This window comes from Artibeus jamaicensis, unplaced genomic scaffold (genome assembly GCF_021234435.1).
Source record: "Artibeus jamaicensis isolate MK-2021 breed Jamaican fruit bat unplaced genomic scaffold, CSHL_Jam_final scaffold_2375, whole genome shotgun sequence".
Taxonomy (NCBI): domain Eukaryota; kingdom Metazoa; phylum Chordata; class Mammalia; order Chiroptera; family Phyllostomidae; genus Artibeus; species Artibeus jamaicensis.
Genome location: NW_026522032.1, coordinates 1,714,362 through 1,738,824, shown reverse-complemented (window position 1 = coordinate 1,738,824; position 24,463 = coordinate 1,714,362). Strand labels below are relative to the sequence as shown.

Sequence of the window (24,463 nt, the reverse complement as noted above, 5' to 3'; positions counted from 1 at the left end):
GTACTGGTGGCAGGTGAAGTCCAGCAGAGCCTTTGGTAGCTTGTAGGGGCCCCCTGGAGCATCTCAGATCCAGAGTGGAGACCTACCAACATCCTCTTTGTTCAATACCCTAGTCTCATGTCCTTGAGACCCAGTGCCAATCACCAGTATCCTCTTGGGACAGTGATGGAAGAAGGCATGAGGAAGGGAGATATGTACTCCCTCCTTTTTTCTGCAGGCTCTGCAAATGAGATGGGAGGAGCCAGGCTCCTGTTGTCTGGAGAGAAGGTATCTGTTATAGTCTCAGCTTCCATCTGTTGGAAGGATCAGCTGGGGCAGGAGAGAACGTCCCCTAGGCAAGCCTAGTGCAGGCCCAAGCCTGGTCCAGCACCTGCTGGGAGAGGTTAAAGGGGAAACAGTGACACCTTGTAACCCCAGAGCTTGCTTAGGCCTGGCCTGGGCTTTGCCATTTCTTGCCCAAATTTTTGAGGGAAAAATAAAGATGTGCATTATACAAGGGTGTAATGATAGGCACAATAATCCCATGTATATTGAGCACAAAGACGTGGGTGCACATTATCCATGGCAAAATACAGTAGTTCCCATGCCAGGGGGGGTTTAGGTGAGCTCTGGCCTGGGATGGCTAGGCTTCTCTTGGGGGTAGAAGGAAGTGCCAACTCACCAAGTTTTACCTAGAGAGAAATGCTTGATAGTAGTGGGGGTAGCATTTCCTGTCTTTTTGTTTGATTTTCAGTAGATAGTATGGCTACCTGGCTGATTGTGAAAGGTGAGCCATCTGCTTAGTATTGAACTCAACTAAAGCTTCCAAACATCTTAATCCTTCAGAATTATTACAGACTCAGAATCTTTTAAAAGTGTCTTTTTTTCCAATTACAAAAAAAGGGTCTTTGAGAAATTTTGCAACATAAAAGTATAAGAGGAAGACGTTCTCAAAAACACTGTTAATGTTATAGTGTATTTCCTCCTGATATGGCTTTTGTGGTAGATGGATAGATAGATGGATGGATGGATAGATATAGAAATAGATATATAATCCTTTTAGTTTTTTATTGTGGTAAAATATACATATAAAATTTACCATTTTATCCACTTTTAAATGCGCAAATCCAGTGGCATTAAGTACATTTGCAGTATTGTACAACCATCACCATTATCCATTTCTAAAACATTTTTACTCTCCTAAACAGAAACTCTATACCCATTAAGCAGTAACTCCCCTCCCTCCCCCCAGCCACTGGTAACCTCTATGCTACTTTCCATCTCTATAAAGTTGACTATTCTAGGTACCCCATATAAGTGGAATCACACACTATTTGTCCTTTTGTGTCTGGCTTCTTTCACTTAACATAATGTTTTTAAGGTGCATCCATGCTATAATGTGGATCAATATTTGATCAGGACTTCATTCCTTTTTATGGTTGATTAACATCACATTGCCTGGATATACCACATTTTCCTTATCCATTCATTTGTATGGACACTGGGGTTGTTTCCACTTTTGGGCAATTATGAATAAGCTACTATGAACATTCATTAACAAGTTTTTATGTGGACATATGTTTTCATTTCCTTCCACCTTTTGTCTCTTGTGAATGATGCTGTTATGAACATTGGTATACAAGTATTTGTTTGAATCCCTGCTTTCAGATTCTTCAAGGTATACATCTAGATGTGGACTTGCTGGATCACATGGTAATTCTGCATTTCACTCTTTGAGAACCCACCATACTGTTTTCCACAGTGGCTACACCATTATACCAGTATATTCTTACCAGAAATGCACGAGGGTTCCAATGTGTCCACATCTTCAGCAGCACTTGTTATTTTTCATTTTTTATAATAGCTATCCTAATAGGTGTGACTATATAGTTTTACATAGTTGAAAACATATAGTTTTTTTTAAATTTTATTTATTTATCTTTAGAGGGGAAGGAAAGGAGAGAGCGAGAGAACCATCAATGTATGGTTGCCTTTCATGCGTCCCCTGCTGGGAATTGGCCTGCAGGGAACTGGCCTGCAACCCAGGAATGTGCCCTGACTGGGAATCGAACAGCGGTTGTCTGGTTCGCAGGCCCGCGCTCAACCCACTGAGCTACACCAGCCAGGGCTGAAAACATATAGTTTTTTAAACCTGCTCTTTTTAACATTTTATTAAAAGTTATACCTAGCATATTTCCATGAAATTAAATATTTGTAATCATCATTCTTAATGAGTGTGCAATATTTCATCACATGAGTATAGTGCACTTTTTATATAGTGCAGTATAGTCCTCTGTTGTTAAGATATTTTTACTGCCAATTTGTACTATTATAAATAATGCTGTGACTATCTTTGTTCATAAATCTTTGTCAGACCCATGTTTCCTTTCTTTTAAATAAATATTATCTCAATTATTTTTTCTTATTTCTCTACTTGTCTGAGTTTCTTAAGTCACAAAATAATGCATACTCATTGCACCAAATCTAACAATACAGACGCTTGTAAAGAAAACATTAGTAACCTTCCCAGTCCCACTGCCCTGAGGTCGCTAATGTTAACCATTTGTAGAGCTCCTCTCTCAGAGCTACAGAAACATCTGCGTGCATTTTTCTTCCCTTGGTTTTGAATACAAATAGGAGTGTAAACATGAATTCTGCAGTGTGAACATTTGTGACTAGTCTTACAGGATCAGAGCATTAACCTTTTTAAGGCTTTTGGCATGCAGATTTCTTTCTTACCAAATTTCTTTCCAGAAGAATTATTCTAATTTATACACTCACCAGAAATGTGGGATTAATTTACCACTCTATTTCAGTATTATCATATTTCTGAAACTTTACTGATTTGGAGTTGAAAATGATATAGTGTTGTTTTTTAATTCACATTCCTCAAGTCAAACATTCATTTTTCTTGTTTATAGTCCATTTGTATAGTGTGTTTTGTGAATTGTCTGTTCATGCCTTGTGTTTTTCTTATTGATTTGTATGTACTCTATAATATGTATTAATGGTTTTAACCTTTTCTGATCACATTTGTGACAGTTTATTTTCATTTGTTATTTGAATCTTAGAGATGAAAGAGGAAATGGGTAAAGGGAATTATGTCGGCCACTTTTTATATACTTTATCTCACTTAATTCTTACATCTGCCTTGTGAGGTGCATTTGTATTTATCTCCACCTGGCATAGGAGAAGACAAGCTCAGAGAGGAAAGTAACTAACTCAAGGTCATTCTGCTAGTAAGACTTGGAGCTGGGATTTGAATCCAGGTCAAATCCAGGGATTTGACTGCCAGAAGGCAATGAATGGTACTGCCCAATCTGTGTCAGTGTAATTATACTATAGGCAAAGCCTTGTGCTAATTGCTTTACTGACATCACTTACAGAAAGGTAAGGATAGGTAGGTGCTTTTGTTATCTCCATTTTGGCAGATGAGGAAAGCATAGATCAGGGAGTTTAAGTAACTTGCTCAAGGTTTTGTTACTGGTAAGAGCAGATCTGAGATTTGCCTGCAGGACTGTTTGAGTTTTAAAATATTTGTCACTGTCTTCTGCCCCATACATGCTGTCACCCTAGGGACCTTTATTTAGGATCCAAATTGAGTCCCAGAGAGGGAAAGTACTTTGCTCACAGTCACACAGCAAATTAGTGGCTGATTTGCTACCTCTTTATAGGTGATTTGTCCAAAAACCACACAGCCAGTTAGTGGCAGGCCCACAATCTGAGCCAAGCTCTGGCTAATTCTCCATCTTAACTGGAGCAAATGATTTGCAATGAAGAACATTTACAGGGCAAGTTGAGCAGAAGGAGCTATTAGGTAGAGTGTACAGCTGCCCTGAGATCTTTCTGAACAGATTCTGGCATTGGAGTCTTCCAGAAAAAGGTACTTCCAAAGGCTTCTAATTGATGGGACAGAACTCATGCCCTAAGGCAAGGAAACCTTTCCCCAAGGAGACACCTGTTCTCCCTTCACCAGTTGCCAGATTATATCAGAAATAGTGAGCCTGGGGCTCTGAGTAGGAAGCTGGTGGGTTTGAAAGAAACAAAACAGCAGTTACCTCTTTTCAACACCTCTGTCTCCCAGGTGTGTGTGTGTGTGTGTGTGTGTGTGTGTGTGTGTGTGTGTGTGTGTGTGTTTGGAGAATGGAAGGAAGGGAGTGCTTTGATGAGGGAAATGATCCTCTGTAGCCCCTAATACCCAAATGTTCTCCCCCGCACACACACTCCCTTATGAAGAAAACCTTACTTATACAGTGAATGGGCTGTATACGCTGATTTTAGAAAAGTACCCTCCCATCCAGTCCTAGAAATTTCTCCCCAACTTGACCTGAAATTCCATCAAAGAGTTTTGTTGAAGTAACAAGTTCATTATTTCCATAGTGATAGTGAAATTGGAGGAACCATCCAAGGATCAATGTGGCCCCTAAGAGTTAGGGCACTGAAGTCCCGGTGGGTAAACCTGGCTTTCAATTTCAGTTTGAAACCTGCCTTCTCCATAAACTAGTGGTTGATACCTAGAATATATTCTTTCATCTCTCTTGAAACCTCCATTTCTTTGTGTTTGAATCTAAGAAATAGGGTCCTTAGGAGACCTAAATGACATACAATGTGCTAATCTCTTAAGATTACAGTATCTGAAATCAAAGTGTTCAAGAAATGATAGCCACCATTATTATTGGTTGTGTGGCCTTTGGCAAGTTTATTTAAACTCTATTGTCCTTCCTGTCCTCACTTGTAAAGATGTCTCCACCTCAGGGGGTGGTTGTGAGGACTCAATGAGTTAATAAATGTCAGTTGCTTTGAACAAAGTCTAGCATATAGTAGGCACTTAATAAATTGCACCTATTCTCACCTTAATTAGATCTGTTTAATCCAAATGACAGCTTAAAACCCAATTGAGATTGACAACACTGGGGTAGAGTGCTTTGGAAAAAGGAAAGGTAATTTGAGAGCAAGAGGTGAAGTATCTGATGTGAGGTCAGAGGTCAGGAGCCAGAAGGCAACTGACAAGATTTATATGCTGAGGTGGGCTAATGCCTTGACTTATCTAACCCCTCAGCAACCAAGCACAGCTGACAGGTTCTTTTATCCAGTCTCTTGTTTTCCCCAGCCTCTCATCTGACTAGCAAGGCACTGCATTTGAGGAAAGAGGTAAGGCAGGGGGGAAGCTGGTTTCACAATGATCTCTGCAAAAGACTAGAGATTGCTTCCAGGCATTTGGCTCAGGACTAGCAACACCAGGCAGATAGGCATGCCTGGGAGGGGCAGTGGGATTTTATGCCACACACATATATGTGTAGCTCAAAGGAAGTGATGGTTGTCACTGTCACACTGGCACCATTCCTGTGGTGACCTGCACAGCCATTGGGCACAAAAGCCCTCAAAGCTCACCTCCTATCACATTAATTCCTCTCTTTGGCTGTGGAACCACTCACTCATTCTCTTGGTGTGTTAAGCTGACCACCTGACCCATGCCTGTGGCCAGGACAGTAGTGACTGAGTAGTGATCCAGGACCAGGCAGTGCAGGGATTTGGCACTTCAGGACTTTGGAGCTGAGTCTGGTGAGGTTGGTCAGGTCAAGTCTTAGCAATTTTGCTTTATTGTTTTTGAAGTTCATGGTTGTAAATCAGTTTATATTTTTATTTTATTTTATCAGAGTAATACACTTCCCTAATTTTAAAAGATATACATAAATATACCCACTCTTCAGAGTTAGCTATTTCTTTTGATATTTATCTCTACATTTCTTTATTTTAACATGTTTATTGATTTGAGAGAGAGAGGAAGAGGGGAGAGAGAGAAACATTGATTGCTTGCCTCCCATATGGGCCCCATCCAGGGATCGAACACACAACCTGGTATGCACCCTGACTGGCAACCTTTCTGTGCATGGGATGATGCTCCCACCAACTGAGCTACCTGGCCAGGTCTATCTCCACATTTCTAATGGTATGCCAATACTGTTGTGTCTTTTTTTTTAGGATTTTATTTATTTATCTTTAGAGGGGAAGGGAAGGATAGAGGGAGAGAAATATCAAGGTATGGTTGCCTCTCATGAGTCCCCTGCTGGGAACTGGCCTGCAACCCAGGCATGTGCCCTGACTGGGAATCGAACCGCGATCATGTGGTTTGCAGACTCGCGCTCAATACACTGAGCTACACCAGCCAGGGCGATACTGTTGCTTCTTTACTTTTCTGTTTTAATGTTGTGTGGGTGTGTACACACATATACATGTGTATATTTTATATATATTCTTGTTAGCATATGTATGTGCTAATATATGTGACATATATGCCGTAGCTAGTACTTGTCTTTTATGTAATAAATATAGATCTCAATGCTTGTAATTAAAACAAAAGCCCTCTGCTCCAACCCCTGAGCCTCACTCTTTGGAGTTAAATATTTGAAAATATCTTAGCTGTTTCTTCTGATATTTACCTCCACATCTCTAAATGGCATGTCAGTACTGCTATTTTTAAATTTTTTCTGCTTTAAATATCTGTTGATTTTTTATTTTATTAAAGTTTTTAGCAGCTTTACTATAAGCAGCACCATGTGTGCACACATACTTGTCCTCCCCTCAGACATCCAATGTGGACATATCATAAGTTAGGGTATTAACAGTAATCCACGTTTACATTATTAAGGTTATGACTACTGTTCATTCACAGCTGAGTCATGTAGAGTACTGTGATTACATTTTCTTCCTTGGTCAACGTGTTTTCCTGGAGTTAATACTTGCTTTTCTGTTTGTTTTCTATGACTTTTTACTAGTGCATCCCCAATTTCTCCATCAGAGCTATAAAAATCCAGCAAACACATTAAACAACCCATTATTTCCACCATTCTCTGAAGCTTTTCATCTTGCTCCAATGTGGGCTAGATGCTGGAGGCTTGGTTTTCAAGTACTTAGCAAACACCTCTTTGTTATATCCAGCTCCGTGTGAAACTCTGAAGACAGTGCACAGATAAATAAGGTACGATCTCTGTCTTCAGGGAGCCTATGGTCTCAAGGATGTTTAATTTATACAAATATCTCACCAGAAAGGTTGTGCTCCTTGCAGGGACTTTTACCTAAGTTGTCCTTGTCACCACACTCTAGGGAGGCCTTCCCTTCTCCATTTCCAATGAATCCAAGAAGCATACAGTACTGTCCCCCAGAGAGCAAATGTGGTCTTGGGCTTCATTAACAGAACCAGAGCTTCTAAGACAGGAGGGCTGATACTTCTACTCAACCCTGTGTTGATAAAGTCTCTCTGGCGATTGTGTCTGGTTGCAAGGGACCCAGAGAAACAGGAACTCATCTGACTGTGAACAACCAGGAGAAAAGACAAAACTGGAAACCACAGTCCATGAAATAGTTGAAAAAACTGGGAATCTTTGGCTTCCTGAAAGAGTAGTCTATACAGAGGTATCTCCATGTTTCTTTCCTCATGCTCCTTTTTAAATTGGCCACACTCTGGTTTCTTCCCCTACTGCTACACTATGGTGAGAGTCTTTATCTGCGGAACACTCCCTATTCTTTGAAAGTCTCTCCTTCCCTAATTTATAGAATGCCACCCTCTTCTGTTTCTCTTCCAGTCTCTTAAATCACTCCTCCATCTTCATCAGACTCCCTTCCTCCATCTGCCCCTTAAATGTTAAGTGTTTCCCAGGGATCCACTGTTGATCCTTTTCCTCTCTGTGCTCACTCTCCCTAGGCAATATCGCCTACTTCCTTGGCTTCCACTATTGCTTTATCAATCCGGGGAGCTAGTTTATGCTCTCATGGCAAACAACTCCCAAATAGCAGAGGCTTAACACACAACAAATGGTTATTGCTTGCTCACAATACATGTCCAAAACAGGTCAACAGGGATCAGGTGCTCATGACAGACACCCAGAGACCCAGGCTAGTGAAGGATTCATTTCAACTCCAAGACTGCTTCCTTCCACAGTCAGCAGCAGAGGGAGGAGAAGGTGGCAAATCACATACCAGCTCTTAAAGCTTCTCCCAGGAGAGATCCATTACACTTCAGTTCACATTTCATTGCCCATGCCTAACTTCAAAGAGTGTGGGAAAGTATAGTCCTGTTGTGTTCCTGATGCTTAACCCCTTCACTCTTTTTTTTTACAGATTTTATTTATTTTTAGAGGGAGGAGGAGAAAGGGAGAGAAACTTCAGTGTGTGAGAGATACATCGATTGGTTGCCTCTTGGACACCCCCAGTCGGGGACCTGGCCCACAACCCAGGCATGGGCCCCAACTGGGACTCAAAGTGGCAAACCAGTGACCCTTTGGCTCACAGGCCAGTGCTCAATCCACTGAGAGCCACACCAGCCAGAGCTAACCCCTTAACTCTTGATGACTCCCAAACCTTGATAATAATTTGCCCAGACCCTTCCTCTGAACTCACATCATTGTGTCAAACTGCCCCTTTGACATTTCTACCTCACTGACCCACATTACTTCAAAGTCAACATGACCAAGACTGAATTCATCTTCTTCACTATCAATATCTGTTCCTGTCCTGGCTTCCTTTCCTTAACTCTTCAGAGGTTGCAGCTTATCTGAGAGATACAAACAAACTATTTTCTCTTTTATTAAATATTGTTACATATATTGGGTGCATAGGTTCAAGGTCATGACTAGCTGCATGGTTGTTTGTGACTAATGTTAAGCCATAACAACATAGATATGACTCCCTTGACAAACAGAAAAATAAAAAGATGTATTAGGTGCTGTGCATCCAAAATGCACATCACTTATCAAAATATTTTTACAAGTGTTGTGAAAAGTGTTTATGCCTTGAGCATAGCAATTTTGTTTGTGATGACTGTTACAAATGTTTTACAAAGCCAACTATTGACAATTCTGATTAATTAAGTTAAAGACATTTCTCGGTTGTATTTTTTAGCAATATCCATGTTTCCGTTATTTGAAAAGAAAAACTTGTATTCCTTATATTTTTATATTTCTTTGTTTAATAATTTCTAGATTGTAACTGAAAATAAAAATCATGCGTTTTATTACATAAATATAATAATTGCAAAGTTGTAGTGTTTTTAATTTTTTCCCATTTCACACACACTAGTAATGAATGTATCTCTTGGATACACACCACCTACACTGTAATTTTTCTCGACTGCAACCTCTGCAGGGTTAATGGATAAAACTACTATTCATCCTGCCACTCAGGCCAGAAGCCTGGTAGTCATACTGGACCCCTCCTCCTCCCTCCTTCTCCACATCCATAAGTTATCCTGTTGATTTTACCTCCTTGAATCTCTTTTCCCACCCACCCACTTCTCTCCATTTCTTAATTCTGCTGCTACTGCCTTTGTTGAGGTTCCCATCATCTTCCCCTCAGATTGTCATAGTAGTCTCCTAACTAGTCTCTCTACCTCCAGTCTTGATGCTTACACTCCCCACATAGTCTGAAAAGTTAGTCTCAGAAGTGATAAGCAATCTTAAAAAAAACAATTATTTAAAACTTGTTAAAGGCTCTCCCTTGCCTATAGGGGAGAACCCCAGCTCCTTCTCAGTATCCAGAGCATATCATCATATGGGCATGGCCTTCCTCTGCTTATCACTGTGAATTACAATGATTGCTTCACAGGGTTATATCTCCTCCTTGAAGATGTGGCAGTCTTGTCTTATGCATCTCTGTGATCGGTAGCTCCCCGGCACAGTGCCAGGTATTTGGAAGGTGTTCAGGAAGTGATTGTTACACGGACAAATGGGTGGGAAAACCTGATTCAGGGAAGTTTACAAATACCTGCAGGGACTTCCGCCAAGATGGAGGCATAGGTGGATGTGCCATGCCTTCTCACACAACCAAGTTTAGAGACAACTAAATATTAGCAACAGAAAACACAGCCAGAACACGGAAAATTGAACTTTTCGGAAGTCCGTTAACAACAAATTCTTCAGCCTGACTGGTAAGGGGCGAAACCAGCGGCTGGTGAGGGGTTGCACTGGAGGACTCGGTCAGACGGACTCAGGCGCAGAATCCAGACGCGCGGAATCCAGGCGCAGGGTTGGACCTAGTGAGCGACCGAGCGAGCCACCAGGTGAGCGACCACGGAGGAGACAGCGGGGAAGTGGAGTTGCGTGTTGACTGTGGTCGCCCATTTGTGCGCGAGCAGACAGGCGAGGGAGTGGGCAGTTGGACTGGGGCCGGTGGGTCCCCTCGGCACGTGGCAGTAGAGGACGCCGCCATTTCCCCGCTCTGACCATGCCCCCACATACAGCGTCACAACCCAGCAACCTGGGAGTCCAAGGCACCGCTTCTCACACTTAAAGGGCCAGAACAGACCAAAAATGTCACAAAATCTCAAAGCCCCAGAGCCCATAGATCTAAGCGATGAAAAAATAGCAAAACTCTCAGACGCACAGTTTAAAACACTGATCATCAGGATCCTCACAGAACTGGTTGATTATACCGACAAATTAGACAAATATACGAAGGCGAAACTAATTGAAATGAATGGAATTGCACAGGACACCAATAGCAATGAAAAGGAAACTGGGACTCAAATCAATGGAGTGGACCAGAAGAAAGCAAATAATGGCCAAACAGAAAAGAGTCAGGAAGCAAGAATTCAAAGAAATGAGGAGAGGCTTAGGAACCTCCAGGACATCTTTAAACGCTCCAACATCCGAATTATAGGGGTACCAGAAGGGGGAAAGGAACAGCCACCAGTGGAAAACTTATTTGAACAAATAAGAAAGGAGAATTTCCCCAAGCTGGCAAAGGAAATAGACTTCCAGGAAATCCAGGAAGCTCAGAGAGTCCCAAAGAAGTTGGACCCAAGAAGGAACACACCAAGGCACATCATAATTACATTAGCCAAAATTAAAATGAAGGAGAGAATCCTAGAAGCAGCAAGAGCTAAGGGGACAGTCACCTACAAAGGAGTCCCCATCAGACTGTCAGCAGATTTCTCAAAAGAGACCTTACAGGCAAGAAGGGGCTGGAAAGAGGTATTCCAAGTCATGAAATCCAAAGACCTACAACCAAGATTGCTCTATCCAGCAAAACTTTCATTTAGAATGGAAGGACAGATAAAGTGCTTCTCAGATAAGATCAAATTCAAGGAGTTCATCATCACCAAGCCCTTATTATATGAAATGTTAAAGGGACTTATCGAAGATAAAAAAGATGAACAGTGAAAGGACAGCAAACTCACAGTTATTAACAACCACACCTAAAACAAAAGCAAACTAAAAGGACAGCTAGCTCAGGAGTGGAAACATAGAAATGAAGATCTCAAGGAGGGTTAGCAACAGGGGAGTGGGAGGAGGAGATGGGGGAGAAGGTACAGAAAATAAGTAGCATAAACAGTAGATAGAAAATAGATAGGGGAGGACAAGAATAGCATGGGAAATATAGAATCTAAAGGACTTGAGACACATGGTCATAAACTAAAGGGGGGGTAATGGTGGGGATGGGGGGTAGGGTGGAGGGGGAATGAAGGGGGGAATAGAACAACTGTAACAGCATAATCAATAAAAAAATTTAAAAAAAACAAATACCTGCAGGGATGCTGCAGGGAACAGGAAGCTGACTGTTCTACATGGTCCCAGAAGAACTAGTAGGAACCATCAGTAAAGCCACAGAGGCATTCTGTCAGACAAGAAGAAGAAAGAATTTCTTCAACTGCCACAGTTGTCTGAAGGTATGAGCTGCCCGAGGAGATAGTGAGTGTCCTGTGACAAGAGGGTCACAATTATTAGTAGCTACGTAGAAGTTGGCAGTGATGTTGGACGTGGAAATTCCAGCAGCAGATAGAAAAGTGCCTCTCACAGCCCCTTCCGTTCTGAAATTGTCATCAAACTGCCTTCTCTGCTCACCAGATTGATATGGATCACCTAGGCCCCATAAGAGCTGCCCCTGCATTCAGGATACTGCTTCTCTACTCACCAGGCTGACCGGCCAGGCCCATCCATCCCCTGTCCTATGAGCAGATGTCCTACGAGGCTTTGAGGCACCAGGACCCTCTAGAACTGCATATGCTCTAGATTCTCACTCACCTGTCCAGCCATCTCCCCCACCTTTCCTCCAAGCCAGGTCAGACCACTTTTGACTCATGACTGCTCATTCTTAGAAGCAGGAAAGCTGTTGCTGATTTTTATAGCCACTTAAGTAAAGCCATGCCATCCACCTGGATTTGCCCCATAAGGCCTGTAATCCCAGAATGCCTCTGCCCATCCCAGTGAACCACTGCTATCACCAGAGTTATCTCTATGGTCTCCTTCCCCCAGGCTAAAGACACTGACTTTGACCTTACCCTGTTCTGATCCAGTTTTTTGAAAGCCCAGAATCAGGAATTGGAGCCTAATTCTATGCCTGCTGACAGATGCAGTGCAAAGAGGCATCAGATTATTTATCAGAGCACCTCCCTTCTCATCCTGGCTTTTCTGGGCCTCAGTTTCCCCCTATCTAAAATCTGAGGATGAGGTGGTTATTTCTGTGCTGTGGATAGTCGATTTCATTCCCAAGCCCAGCCCAGATTGCCTCTCTTGCCTCCACAGGCTCTGCAGCTGCAGCTCCTGGCCAAGTGTCCCAGGGGTACATTAAGAAAACAAGCAGCCGTGAAGAGAAAGTCTGTAGGGAGGATTTGGATGGGGAAGCACATCCTAAGGAGGGGAGCCCCGTTGGAATTCAAGAAGGAAACTGCCGACTTCCTGCTGGCAAGAACTGAAGCTCTCCTCGCTGGAGGGTTCTCCAGCCCCCAAACCAAGGAGCCCAGAGAAGCCTCCTCTTCCTAACCCCTCTAGCCCAGACTCTTGGCTTTGGGCTGTGTGTGTATGCATGCACTTATGTGGCACTTGAGTGCATTCAGGCAGCAGCCTGGGGGCCAGAAGTCAGGTCCTTCTTTCCAGAGGAGCATAGGGATGAGGATACCCTGGCCAGAGCTTCTAGCCAGGGAGCAAGAAGGTGAAGCTCTTCATGTCCTCCCTCTCTGCCCTGAACTGGCAGCTGCAGACCGCTCAGGACCATTGGGGGATCCCCTTCCTCTAGCCTGCTGGCATTTCAAGAGTGGCTTAGCAGCCCAGCTGGGAGGAGGGGTGGGACAGCCTTTCCAGCTTCCTTTTTGGGTTAATTGGTGTTCCCTCTAGTTACTCCCTGCTTCCTTCCCCTCCCAGTTCCCATAGCAACTTGGCTGTAGCAGCTAGAACTTGATTGAGCCCAGCGGTGGCCTGACTGAAGTGGGAAAGGGGGTTCTATGGGAAAAGGATGGCACTGACAGGCTAAGGCTTCCCACCCCACCAGTCCTCTACCACTACCTCAGGGGCCCAGGACAGGTAAGCTCAGAGGACAGGGCATGATGAAGAAGCCTTTTCTGCCACAGTTGGAGTTGGAAGAGCCAGAAAGCCCAGAATAGGCCTGGTTTTTCGCTCTCCTCCCCTACTGACACCCTTGTGTCCTGCCTGCCCCCTAAATTTGGACTTCAAAGTTATTGGTAGTATTACCCAGTTAGAAGAAGCCCAGAGTTGGAGTCAAGAAACAAGGTTTTAACTTCCTGCCTCTGCCACTATTTTATGTGACTGTAGGCAAGTCCACTCCCTTTCCTAGGCTTCAGTTTTCTCACCTGTAGAATGATGTGGCACAGCTAAGCTGATAGTTCTCTGCATATTAAAATTACCTGAGCTGTTCTGAGAAACTACAGATGTATGGGCTCCACCACAAAGATTCTAACTTTGTTGGTCTGGAGTGTGGTGTGAACCAGGCAGGAGCTTTTTTTTTCCTAATTTGTTATTTATTTATTTTTAGAGAGAAAGGAAGGGAGGGAGAAAGGGAGAGAAACCTCAGTGTGAGAGAGAAACATTAATTGGTTGCCTCCCATATGTGCCCTGGCCGAAAATCAAACTGGCAACTCTCACTTTGTGGGACAATGCCCAACCAACTGAGCCACACTGCTCAGGACAAGTAGGAGCATTTTTTAAAGACTCTGTGCCCTGGCTTGGTGGCTCAGTTGGTTGGAGCATCATCCCATACACCAAAAGTTTGTGGGTTTTATTTGTGGTCAGAATACATGTAGGTTGTAGGTTTGATCCCCAGTCAGGGTGTGTATAGGAGGCAAGCAATTGATGCTTCTCTTCCACATCCATGTTTCTCTCTTTACCCCCTTCCTCTCTTTCTAAAATCAATAAACATATCCTTAGCTGAGGATTAAAAATAATAATAAAAATAAAAGACTCTCTGAGTGATTCTAATATGCAGCCAGAGTCAAGAAACTAGAGCAAAAGATCTCCAATCCTCTGGCCCTGTCTGAGTCTTGAGTCTTGGAAGGTCTTGGCTCAGTGGGTCTCTCAACTGACTGTTGTCTAGTTTGAAGACATTCCCTTTTTCCTGCATTCCCCAGCTCCAGAGGGCACCACTGCTTTCCTAACCTGGCTCTTGCTGTCCTTGTGGAAAAGTGCCCAGGGCCCCCATGCCTACACAAACAAGCCAGCCCCCTCTGGCTCACTCCTAACATTGATGAGATAGGGCAAGCTACTCAGGCCCAGCTAGAGAAGAGGACCTCAGAAACTGAAGCAGGCTCACTGCCCAGGTTACCACCTGAGAGCCAGACTTTTCACCTGAGAAGGACCCTGGGCCACACCTGAAGCAGGTGGGCCAGCATGGCCTAAGCTGGCAGTCTGTGGGACCTAGGAATTGGATTACCTCTTGACCCCCGGTTGCTCTTCTTCCTCCATTTCCCCTCATTAGCTCCTTGCCTGTTCTGGCTCACTATCCACAAGCCTGGTGTCCTTGGGCAATCTGCTCACCCACTTGTTGCCATGATGACTCTGGTTGGGGGGGGGGCTTGAGAGAGGGTCGCAGCTCTCCCACTGTCAAGCCACTCCTCTCATCCTCTGCCACCCTCTCTCCCTCCTTGGATCTCCTCCCTCTTTTCCCTTGAGCAGACTTTTCTTGAGCAGACAAGGGGAGTGTGCAGCCACCACAGCTTGTCATTAGACTAATTGCAGTTGCCTGAAGGGAGGGCTAGAACTCCAATAGAGCCTCCTCACCTAGGTGCAAAAACATTGACCTGGAAGCACTCAGGAAGAATCCCTTAGGGGCCTCTGAACCCCTGTGGTGGAAGAGGGGGTGATTCCACCCCCTCTTTGGGGTGAAGCCTGAGGTGGACTCTGGGTCCGGGGTGCAGAGACTGCAGTGAGGCTGTGGACAATCTCATCCTGGCACTTGGGGGTCTCTGAGGTACCAGGGCCCTCTGCTGTAGGGATTTCCTTTTCTTTCCTGACTTTTATTTCTTTCTCCTACCCTCCTTCTGCCCTCATATCTCTTTCTCACCCCTACTTTGTTATACTACTCCCATCTTCCTCACCCCCTTTCTCTCCCTGCTCACTCTTAACCTCATCTTTCTTACTCTCTCTTTCTTGGCCCTCATCTTCACAACTCCCTCTTACCCCCCACCCCTCACCCCCTGCTCTTTCTTTTTTTTTCTATTTTTTAGCTTTTTTAAATTGATTATGCCATTACATTTGTTCTATTTCCCCTCCTCTGTTCCCCTCCACCCTGCACACCCCTCCCCCACCATTCTCCCCCCTTTAGTTCATGAACACGTGTCTCAAGTTCTTTAGATTCTATATTTCCCCTACTATTCTTACCCTCCCCCTATCTATTTTCTATCTACTATCTATGCTACTTATTTCCTGTACCTTTTCCCCCCTTCTCCTTCTCCCACTCCCCTGTTGCTAACCCTCCATGTGATCTTCATTTCTATGGTTCACTCCTGATCTAGCTGTCCTCTTAATTTGCTTTTGTTTTAGGTGTGGTTCTTAATAACTGTGAGTTTGCTGTCCTTTCACTGTTCATTTTTTTATCTTTTTTCTTAGATAAGTCCCTTTTAACATTTCATATAATAAGGGCTTGGTGATGATGAACTCCTTGAATTTGATCTTATCTGAGAAGCACTTTATCTGTCCTTCCATTCTAAATGAAAACTTTGCTGGATAGAGCAATCTTGGTTGTAGGTCTTTGGATTTCAGTGACTTGGAATACCTCTTTCCAGCCCCTTCTTGCCTGGAAGGTCTCTTTTGAGAAATCCGCTGACAGTCTGATGGGGACTCCTTTGTAGGTGACTGTCCCTTAGCTCTTGCTGCTTCTAGGATTCTCTCCTTCATTTTAATTTTGGCTAATGTAATGATGATGTGCCTTGGTGTGTTCCTTCTTGGGTCCACCTTCTTTGGGACTCTCTGAGCTTCCTGTATTTCCTGGAAGTCTATTTCCTTTGCCAGCTTGGGGAAATTCTCCTTTATTATTTGTTCAAATATGTGTTCCACTCATGGCTGTTCCTCTTCCCCTTCTGGTAGCCCTATAATTCAGATGTTGGAACATTTAAAGATGTCCTGGAGGTTCCTAAGCCTCTCCTCATTTTTTTGAATTCTTGTTTCTTCATCCTTTTCTGTTTGGTCATTTTTTTCCCTCTTTCTGGTCCACTCCTTTGATTTGAGTCCCAGTTTCCTTTCCATTACTATTGGTTTCCTGTGCATTTCCATTCATTTCAATTAGTTTAGCCTTCATATATTCCTCTAATTTGTGACTAAAATCAACCAGTTCTGTGAGCATCCCGATCACCAGTGTTTTGAACTGTGCATCTGAAAGTTTGGCTATTTCTTCATTGCTTAGATTTATCGGCTCTGGGGCTCTGAGTTGTTCTTGAGCCATGTTTTGATCTGTTCATGCCTGTTACAAAGGATGAGAGGCGCCTTGGTGTTTACCGGGGTGGGGCCACCCAGGTCGCAGGTTTGTGACGCTGTATGTGGGGGCGGGGTCAGAGAGGGAGCACTGGTGGTGCTCTCTGCTTGCCCAGTCTGCCTCACCACTCGCCCCCACCTGCTTATGCGAGCGCAAATGTGCGAGTCTACCACCCTGCACCTGTCGCTGGGGCCTGCGACATCTGTCTCAAAGCTCACCTCTTCACTGGTTTATCTGCCTGCAAATTCGCGACCCACTGCAGACAGCCAGCAGCGCCTCTTCCCTGGGTTCCGCCCATAGCTAGCCCGCACCTGGGATCCACGCCACCAGCTGCCTGTGCACCGCCCGGATCTTTTTTGCCCCACTGGCTCTGCTGCTGGTTTCGCCCCTCTCACCAGTTTAGCTGAGTGGTCCATTGTTTCCGGACTCCGTATTCGATTTTCTGTGTGGTTTGATTGTGTTTATTATTGTTAAAACTTTGTTGTTTTTAGACTTGGTTGTGTGAGGATGAAAAGTGTTCCCACCTATGCCTCCATCTTGGCGGAAGTCCACCCCCTGCTCTTTCTTACATTCATCTCCTTTCACCCACACCCCGCCTCTTCACTTCCCTTACACCCTCCCTCTCTTATTCCCCCCTCTTTCTCCTTAACCCTCTTTTTTTACCCCTGTTATCAGCACCATTTCCTGCCCTCCAACCCCCTACTTTTTCTTACATCCTGCCTTGTACCCCTTACCCTACTGCCACTCTCTTCTACCTTTGGCCGCACCTCTGACCCCTCCAGCTGTCTTCTACCCTGCCTGTTACCTTCATGTGTTTTTTTTCCACTCTCATTTCACTTACTTCTCGTGCTTTTGCACATGCCTTTTATCCCAGTAATTTCACTTTTAGTTCACATAAATAAAATGTAATGCAGGCATCCAAGAGACGTGTACAAAAGATATTTCCTGAAGCATTGTTTGTAATAGTGAAAACTTGGCAATAACTTAAATGTCTATCCACAGGAGTTGGTACCATTTCCAGTCCATTCATACAAAATCGTTCTCTGTTCTCTTAGCACACCATGAGTTCACTCACCTTCATAGTTTGTTGAAGCTGTTGCCTCAGCTTGGAATGCTGTTTTGTTTCATCTCTACCCAACCATCTAAAATCCTACTGTGAGTCCTTGCTCAGCTATTATTCCCTCACTGAAATCTCCCCCAACTTTTGTATTTGCTCCCTTCCAATGACCAATGGTTTAACCTGTCCTATGGTATGGATCATATGGCACATATGGCAGAGGTTCAAGTTCAGTGTGTCTACCCATGAATCTGGAATTTCTCTGACAGTAGGGACCTGTCCTCATTTATTCATCCTATGCATTCAATCAGCAGACAGTTTTCATGTATATTGTGCTGAGTACACAGCAGTCCATTAGACAAGCCCATGTCTGTTTTCATGCAGAAAAACATAAAGCAAAGATACAGCCAAAGTCATCCTTGTAGTGAACAGTTTAAAAAGAATAATGAGGGGGAGCCTCAGAGAGTGGTCAGGGAAGACCCTCTCTGAGGAGGTGATATTTGAACTGAGGCATGAGAACTGAGGAGGTCAAAAGCAGCAGGAAGAGAATTCCTAGCCAAGAGAACACTATGTGCCAAGTCTCTGAGGTGGGAAGAAGTAGGTCATCCTCAAGGAAAAGAAAGAAAACCTCCACATGTTGACAGAGCGTGATGAGCTTGAAGGGAGAGGCAGAAAATGAGGCTGGAGAGACAGAGGGGCCCAGTTATATAGGGGCTTGAAGTCTGTGGCCCAAAGTTGGGGTTTTGTCTTAAATGCTTTGAAGAGTTTGAAGTAAGGGACTAACATGACACCAGGCATGTTTTGAGGTCACTCTTACTCCTGTGTGAACATCGAGTTGGAAAAATCAAGGGCTAGAGACAGGGAGGCCAGTTAGGAAAGTGTCATCCAGGTGACAAATGCCAGTGGCCTGCACAGAGCTGTGGCAGTGGAACAAGAATTGGTATGCCTTGTGGATGGACTGTGTGGGGGGATGTAGGGAAAATGAACACTGAAGGCTTATACCTAGGATTCCAGCTTGGACACCTGAATGGGTGGGCATGGCCTGAAATGGTCAAGACTTGGAGATGAAAGCAATGATTTAGAGTAAAAAAAATCAAGAATTTCATTTTAAGATTTAGAGCATGTTAAATTTCAGACACCAGTGAGATATCAAAGTCCCAAACAATGCTTTGTTCCTCACAGGGTTGATTTGCACCACAACCCATTACCACCCATCACCAATGGCTCTGCAAAAGGCCAATATGGAATTACATTGCCAGACTTAGAGTGTTCACAATGGAGTTACTTGTATTTTAGTGTAAATGTTTGAAGTTGGTATGAGATGCTCTGACCATGTTGTTCAGAGCATGGTTGGAAGGCCTTTGGCAGCAGAATGACCTGGACCCTTGTTCAAAATGCAGATGTCTGAGCCTACCTCAGTCCTCTTGAACCTGAATTGAGGACCTGCTGCATATTTAACAAGTGCCACAAGGGATTCTGAGGCTTGTGGAAGTCTGAGAACCATTGCTGTGAGGAGCAACTATGAGAAGCTGCCCCTGAAGAGATGGTGGCTGAGTGTCAGCAGGGCTCTAACCCCAACTGTGAGAGTTGCCTGAGCATCCTGTTAAAATTCAGGTGCTGCCCTGACTGGCGTGGCTCAGTGGATTGAGTGCTGGCTTGCAAACCAAAAGGTCACCAATTCCATTCCCAGTCAGGGCACATGCCTGGGTTTCGGGCTAGGTCCCAGGTTGGGGGCGTGCTAGAGGCAACCTGATCAATGTTTCTCTTGCACAACGATGTTTTTCTCCCTCTCTTTCTCCTTCCCTGACCCTCTCTAAAAATAAATAAATGAAATATTTTTTTAATGCAGGCACTGGCTCCAACTGTGGCTCAGTGCGTTGAACATCATCCTACAAAATGAAAGGTCATGGTTTGATTCCCAGTCAGGGGCACATGCCTGGGTTGTGGGTTTGGTTCCCCATCAGGGCTCTACAAGAGGCAACCAATCCTGGCTGGTGTAGCTCAGTAGATTGAGCGTGGGCCTGCGAACCAGACAAACACAGTTCGATTCCCAGTCAGGGCACATGCCTGGGTTGCAGGCCGGTTCCCTGCAGGCCACTTCCCAGCAGGGGACGCATGAAAGGCAACCATACATCGATGTTTCTCTCCCTCTCTCCTTCCCTTCCCCTCTAAAGATAAATAAATAAATAAATAAATTTTAAAAAAAGAGGCAACCAATCGATGTTTCTCTCATACATCAATGTTTATCTCCCTCTCCTCCCTTCCTTCCCCTCTCTATACATACATATAATCTATAAATACATAAAATCTTTTTAGAAATGCAGGTGCTGACTTGGGTCTGGGGCAGGGCCTAGGATTGATTCTCCCCTTCTCACAAGCTTCTAGGTAGGTGGTTATTGCTGCTGGCCCAGGTCCATACTTTCTGTAGCAAGGGGCTAGGTCAGTGGTTCTCAGTAGGATATGACTTTGTCCCCCCAGGAGACATTCAACAATGGCTGGAGACATTTTTGAGACAATCAGGGTGTGTGGTTGCAACTGGCAGCTACTAGGTACAGGCATGGGATGCTGCTCAATATCCACAGAGCACAGGGCTCTACTACAAAGAGTTATCCAGTCTAAAATATCAGTAGTGTCGCTGTTGAGAAACTCAAGGCTTGATGATACCCAAAGAGTATAGAGCAGAGAACCTTTCTTAACTAGGACCTAGTACCTGACAGCAGTGGGCTAGATAAGGGACAGGAAGTATACCTATGAGCTACAGCAAAAGTTCCATATGAAACATGGCATGTGCCCTGCCCTGCCAGGGATCAGCATGGATTAAGTAAAGCTTAAATGTACATGTGGTGCCCAGTAAGGCAGATTCCTGTTTTTATTAAAAATAACCTCTCACATTTGTATTACACTTTGAAGCTTACCAAATATTTACCTATGCATCATAGTATTTCATCCACACAACACCCTAATGAGGTAGAGCAAGGATTATTTGATCTCTTTCTTGAATTACCATCATCAGCCAAAGAAATGTTTGTTGAATTGAATAGAAGTAAAATTGACCACATTATAGGTGACCTCGGACGAGTCAGGACACCTCTTTGGGCCAGCTGTAAAATGGTAGGGTTGCATGGGATAATTGGTAAGGCACCTTCCAGCTCAGACATAGGAGTAATTTTGTGATTTTTGCCAGTAAACACATTCTAAGTCTTGGATGATTGCAGCCTTAGGGACTCTGAAGTCCTGGCTATGCGATGGGGGATCTTAAGGTACAATGGAGTGGTTGCGACCCAAACTCTTCTCCTCTCCTCCTGGATCCTGGGGTCAGGTTGGTGAGCCCATCCCCACCCCCATAGACTACAAGTCCACCCCTCCTCATCCCTTCCCTCTGAGATGGGAAGGGGCTGACGCCTCGGCTGACACTCTTTCCTTTTCCCACAGGCTGTCTACAAGGCCTGGCTGTGCTCAGAATACTTCAGCGTGACCCAGCAGGAATGTGAGCGCTGGGTGCCCTGCAAGCAGTACTGCCTGGAGGTGCAGACCCGGTGTCCCTTTATACTCCCCGACAATGAGGAAATGGTGTATGGAGGGCTCCCAGGCTTTATCTGTACAGGTAAAGGCAGGGCCCTGGGGAGGAGGGAGGAGGCCGGGCCCAGGGCAGGCAGCAGGTCTGGGGTGTGGTAGCAGGGAGGACAACAGGGAAGTCAGGTTTGAAGAAGGTTAATGTGTGGAGGAGGAGTGGGCAGTAAGGTCCCCAGGTTGGGATATCAGAAGTGGAATAAGGGCAATGAGTGGAATGGCCCTCTCCATCTAAAACATGGCTGTATGGGGAGTCATCCCAGAGCAACCGTCTGCGGCCCTGGTACAGAAGAGTCTAATGAGGGGCAGGGGGAAGGGAGTCTGGACATTGCTCCCACAGCAGTCGGTGCCAGTGTTGAAAAGCTAGAAGTGGCACAGGCCTCAGCCCCCTGAGCTCCCCACCACACCTTCCTTATCCCTTGGCAGGGTTGCTGGATACTTCACCCAAGCGGCCGGAAAGCAAGTGCTGTGACGTGCAGTGGGTCTCCTGTGAGTCGGAGAAGAAGAAGTTCAAGGAGTCTGAGGCCCCCAAAACCCACCACCAGCAGTTCCACCACTCCTATTTCCACCACTACCACCAACAGTACCACCACTACCACCCCCGCCATGACCCCCCAGGCCACATTGGCCACAAGCCCTCCCTGCTGCCGGTCTCTGGGGGCTCCCGCCTCAGCCCCAGCAGGATCCGGTTCTATGTCCTTGTTCTCATGCTCCTCCATACCATGGTGTCCTTCTCCAGCAGCCAGAGTGGTGGAGGACTGGGGCTGGAGGCACTGCCTGCCCTAGATGAGGGCCTGACTCGGGAAGAGTGATGGCAGAGAGGGAGGACAGACCTCCACCACACACTGACATCAGCTCCAGCTCCCCCAGGGGGATGGGGAGGGGGCACCTCCCATGGGAGATACAGAACCAGATGGGGGGCTGGGGAAATGGGGAACTACACATTGTCCCCAGCCTATCCTCACCCCAAAAGCAGCTCCAACAGAAGGGCCAGAGGGCCCCAGGGAGCTGCAAAACTCATCCAGGAGAAAAAGGCCAGAGCACCAGGCACCCCCTCCTAGGCCCCCATCCACGGGGCATAGTAAACAAAAAGGGGGAGAGCAGGGGCTGGACATGCCTACCCTTGCTAAGAGCCCTGACCCCAGGGAAGGAGGCTGGTCACCCAGCCTTGGCCCTGCAGAAAATGTTGGGGGGCCCAGAGGGGAGAAGCTCTTTCCCTCCCTCCACATTCCTTTTGTTGCCAAGATCCTTAATTCCCTTCTGCCCACACCCCTACAGGCTACGGCAGACGGTGCAGTGGCCCTCCTCCAGTGGGAAGTGCTAGACTGGGAGGTGAGGTATACACAGGTGCAGCTGGGTCAGGACCCCAGTTCAACTGTGCACCACCAGCCCAGGCAGTGAAGGGTAGGAATGGGGGACAGATTGAGTACTTAGAGAGTGGGATAGGGAAGGGGGAGAACAGAGCTATGGACAGAGGGCTCAGAGAGATGTAGCTAAACAGGTTATTACTATCTGGCTTTGGGGAGGTGGCTGATCAGCATTGAGGCAGGCTCAAGAACTGCTCCCCAAATCCACAAGGGTGGGATAAGGAGCCCTCTAGGCAAAGAGTGCAGCCTCAACACAGAGGGCTGAGGGCACATGTCAGACTGCCACTGTCCGAAGGGCCATATCTTACAGAAGGTGCACACACTCCCAAGGGCCACTCTTGCCCTGGAGATCTTGGCCTTGGGGCCAAAGACATTTCCATTTCTGATCTCCATGGGGAGGGGGGACTTAAGCCCAAGTGGGTCAGGCCTGGCCTGAGTCCCTGTACTCCCCTGTCTCATCCTAGCCCAGGCCTCCATGAAGGAGAACCTGGTGGCACTGCACCAGGGCTTTCCAGAGATGAGCCTCCCCTATCCCCACCCTGTCCCCATCCCCAGCCTACCAAAGAGTATTTGTTCCTTCCCATCCCTGACCCCATATGGGTTACTATCCCAATTGTGGAACAGCCAGACCCCCTTTTCACCCCATAGTGGGTCCCCTGATCCAGTCACCCCTGTCCTTTGCTGGAGAACATCAGAAATGGGCAAAAGGACCCATTGAATACAGAGAATGTGCTGTCATCATCACTGCGTGACAGACTTGAACTCTTTAGCCAGGTTAGAGGGCTAAGCAAGAAAAGAGACATCAAGAGCCCTCTGGGGGCCATTAACTTTGTGCTGATCTCTTGAGAGTGGGAGGACACATTGCCTGGGAGGTCTCAAAGGCAATAGGGAGCTGGAATGGTGTTCCTGACACAGACCAAGGGACTTCAGTGCCAGAAGAGCCTATGCTCTAGCATGTGAAGGGGAAGAGTGGGCCCAGAGCCACATTAGTAAAACCAAGAAGGGCATCAGGAGGGGAGAGCTGGAATTGCTTGGCTTGGGGGACAAAGGGGAGACTTTCCTTACAGAGAGCGAATCATTCAAAGGCCTCAGCTGGGTCCCAAGCAGAATTCATGAGACTGCGGAGTCAGTCCTCCCCTGCCAGTTTCCTCATTTCTCACAGCGTGCCCCTTCCCCCGACCCATGTGCCCTGTGCACACACTCCTGTTTGGCCCTCAGCATTTCGGGCCTGGCCACATACCCAATCCCTAGAGTGCTCTTTCAGCCAGGGAAGGAAAGAGGTGCTGGCTCCTTTCCAGAGATGCTTATGTAGACATGAAAGACCCTAGGTACTGCCTTCTAACTCCTGCATCCTCAGGAGGGGAAAGGGGGACTGGGAAGGAGAAGGGGACCTTAGGGCCCTATAGGGAACAGACCCTTGGAGACTCCCATCCCCCCTTCCCCCTCACCAAGTGCCCAGGAGACCCCTGGCTCAGACCAGCCCAGGCCCTTGCCTAGTGGCAGGGAAAAAGGGGCACCTCACTCCACCTCGAAGTCATTTGACTGTCCCTATCCACCCCACCACCCAGATCTTAACTTACACTACCCCTCAAGCTGCCCTGCCCTCCACCATAGGTAACAGAGCCGGGCAGCTTTCTTATGCCATTTTCTACACTGTGCTTCATGCGTAGGACTTTCTTGCACTAGTTTCTATGACTGAGTCTCCAAGCTGGATTCCTAGTAGTCCCCTGTCCCTTCCTCCCCCACCCAGCTATGATTCAGTTGTTCTTGTTCCCCTGCCTCTGTGTTTCAGTGAGAG

The 24,463-nt window shown here is 45.9% G+C and overlaps 1 protein-coding gene across 1 annotated transcript in view; it reads left to right on the top strand.

The window, feature by feature from the left end:
* Positions 1 to 22,148, top strand: part of NALF2 (NALCN channel auxiliary factor 2) — a 29,521-nt gene extending 7,373 nt beyond the window's left edge. Inside the window, exons 2-3 of the mRNA XM_037133081.2 lie at positions 21,161 to 21,332; positions 21,725 to 22,148. Of these exons, the coding sequence (XP_036988976.2) occupies positions 21,161 to 21,332; positions 21,725 to 22,110 (558 nt within the window). The 3' untranslated portion in view covers positions 22,111 to 22,148. The remainder of the gene's footprint in view (positions 1 to 21,160; positions 21,333 to 21,724) is intronic.
* The last annotated feature ends 2,315 nt before the right edge of the window (positions 22,149 to 24,463 follow it).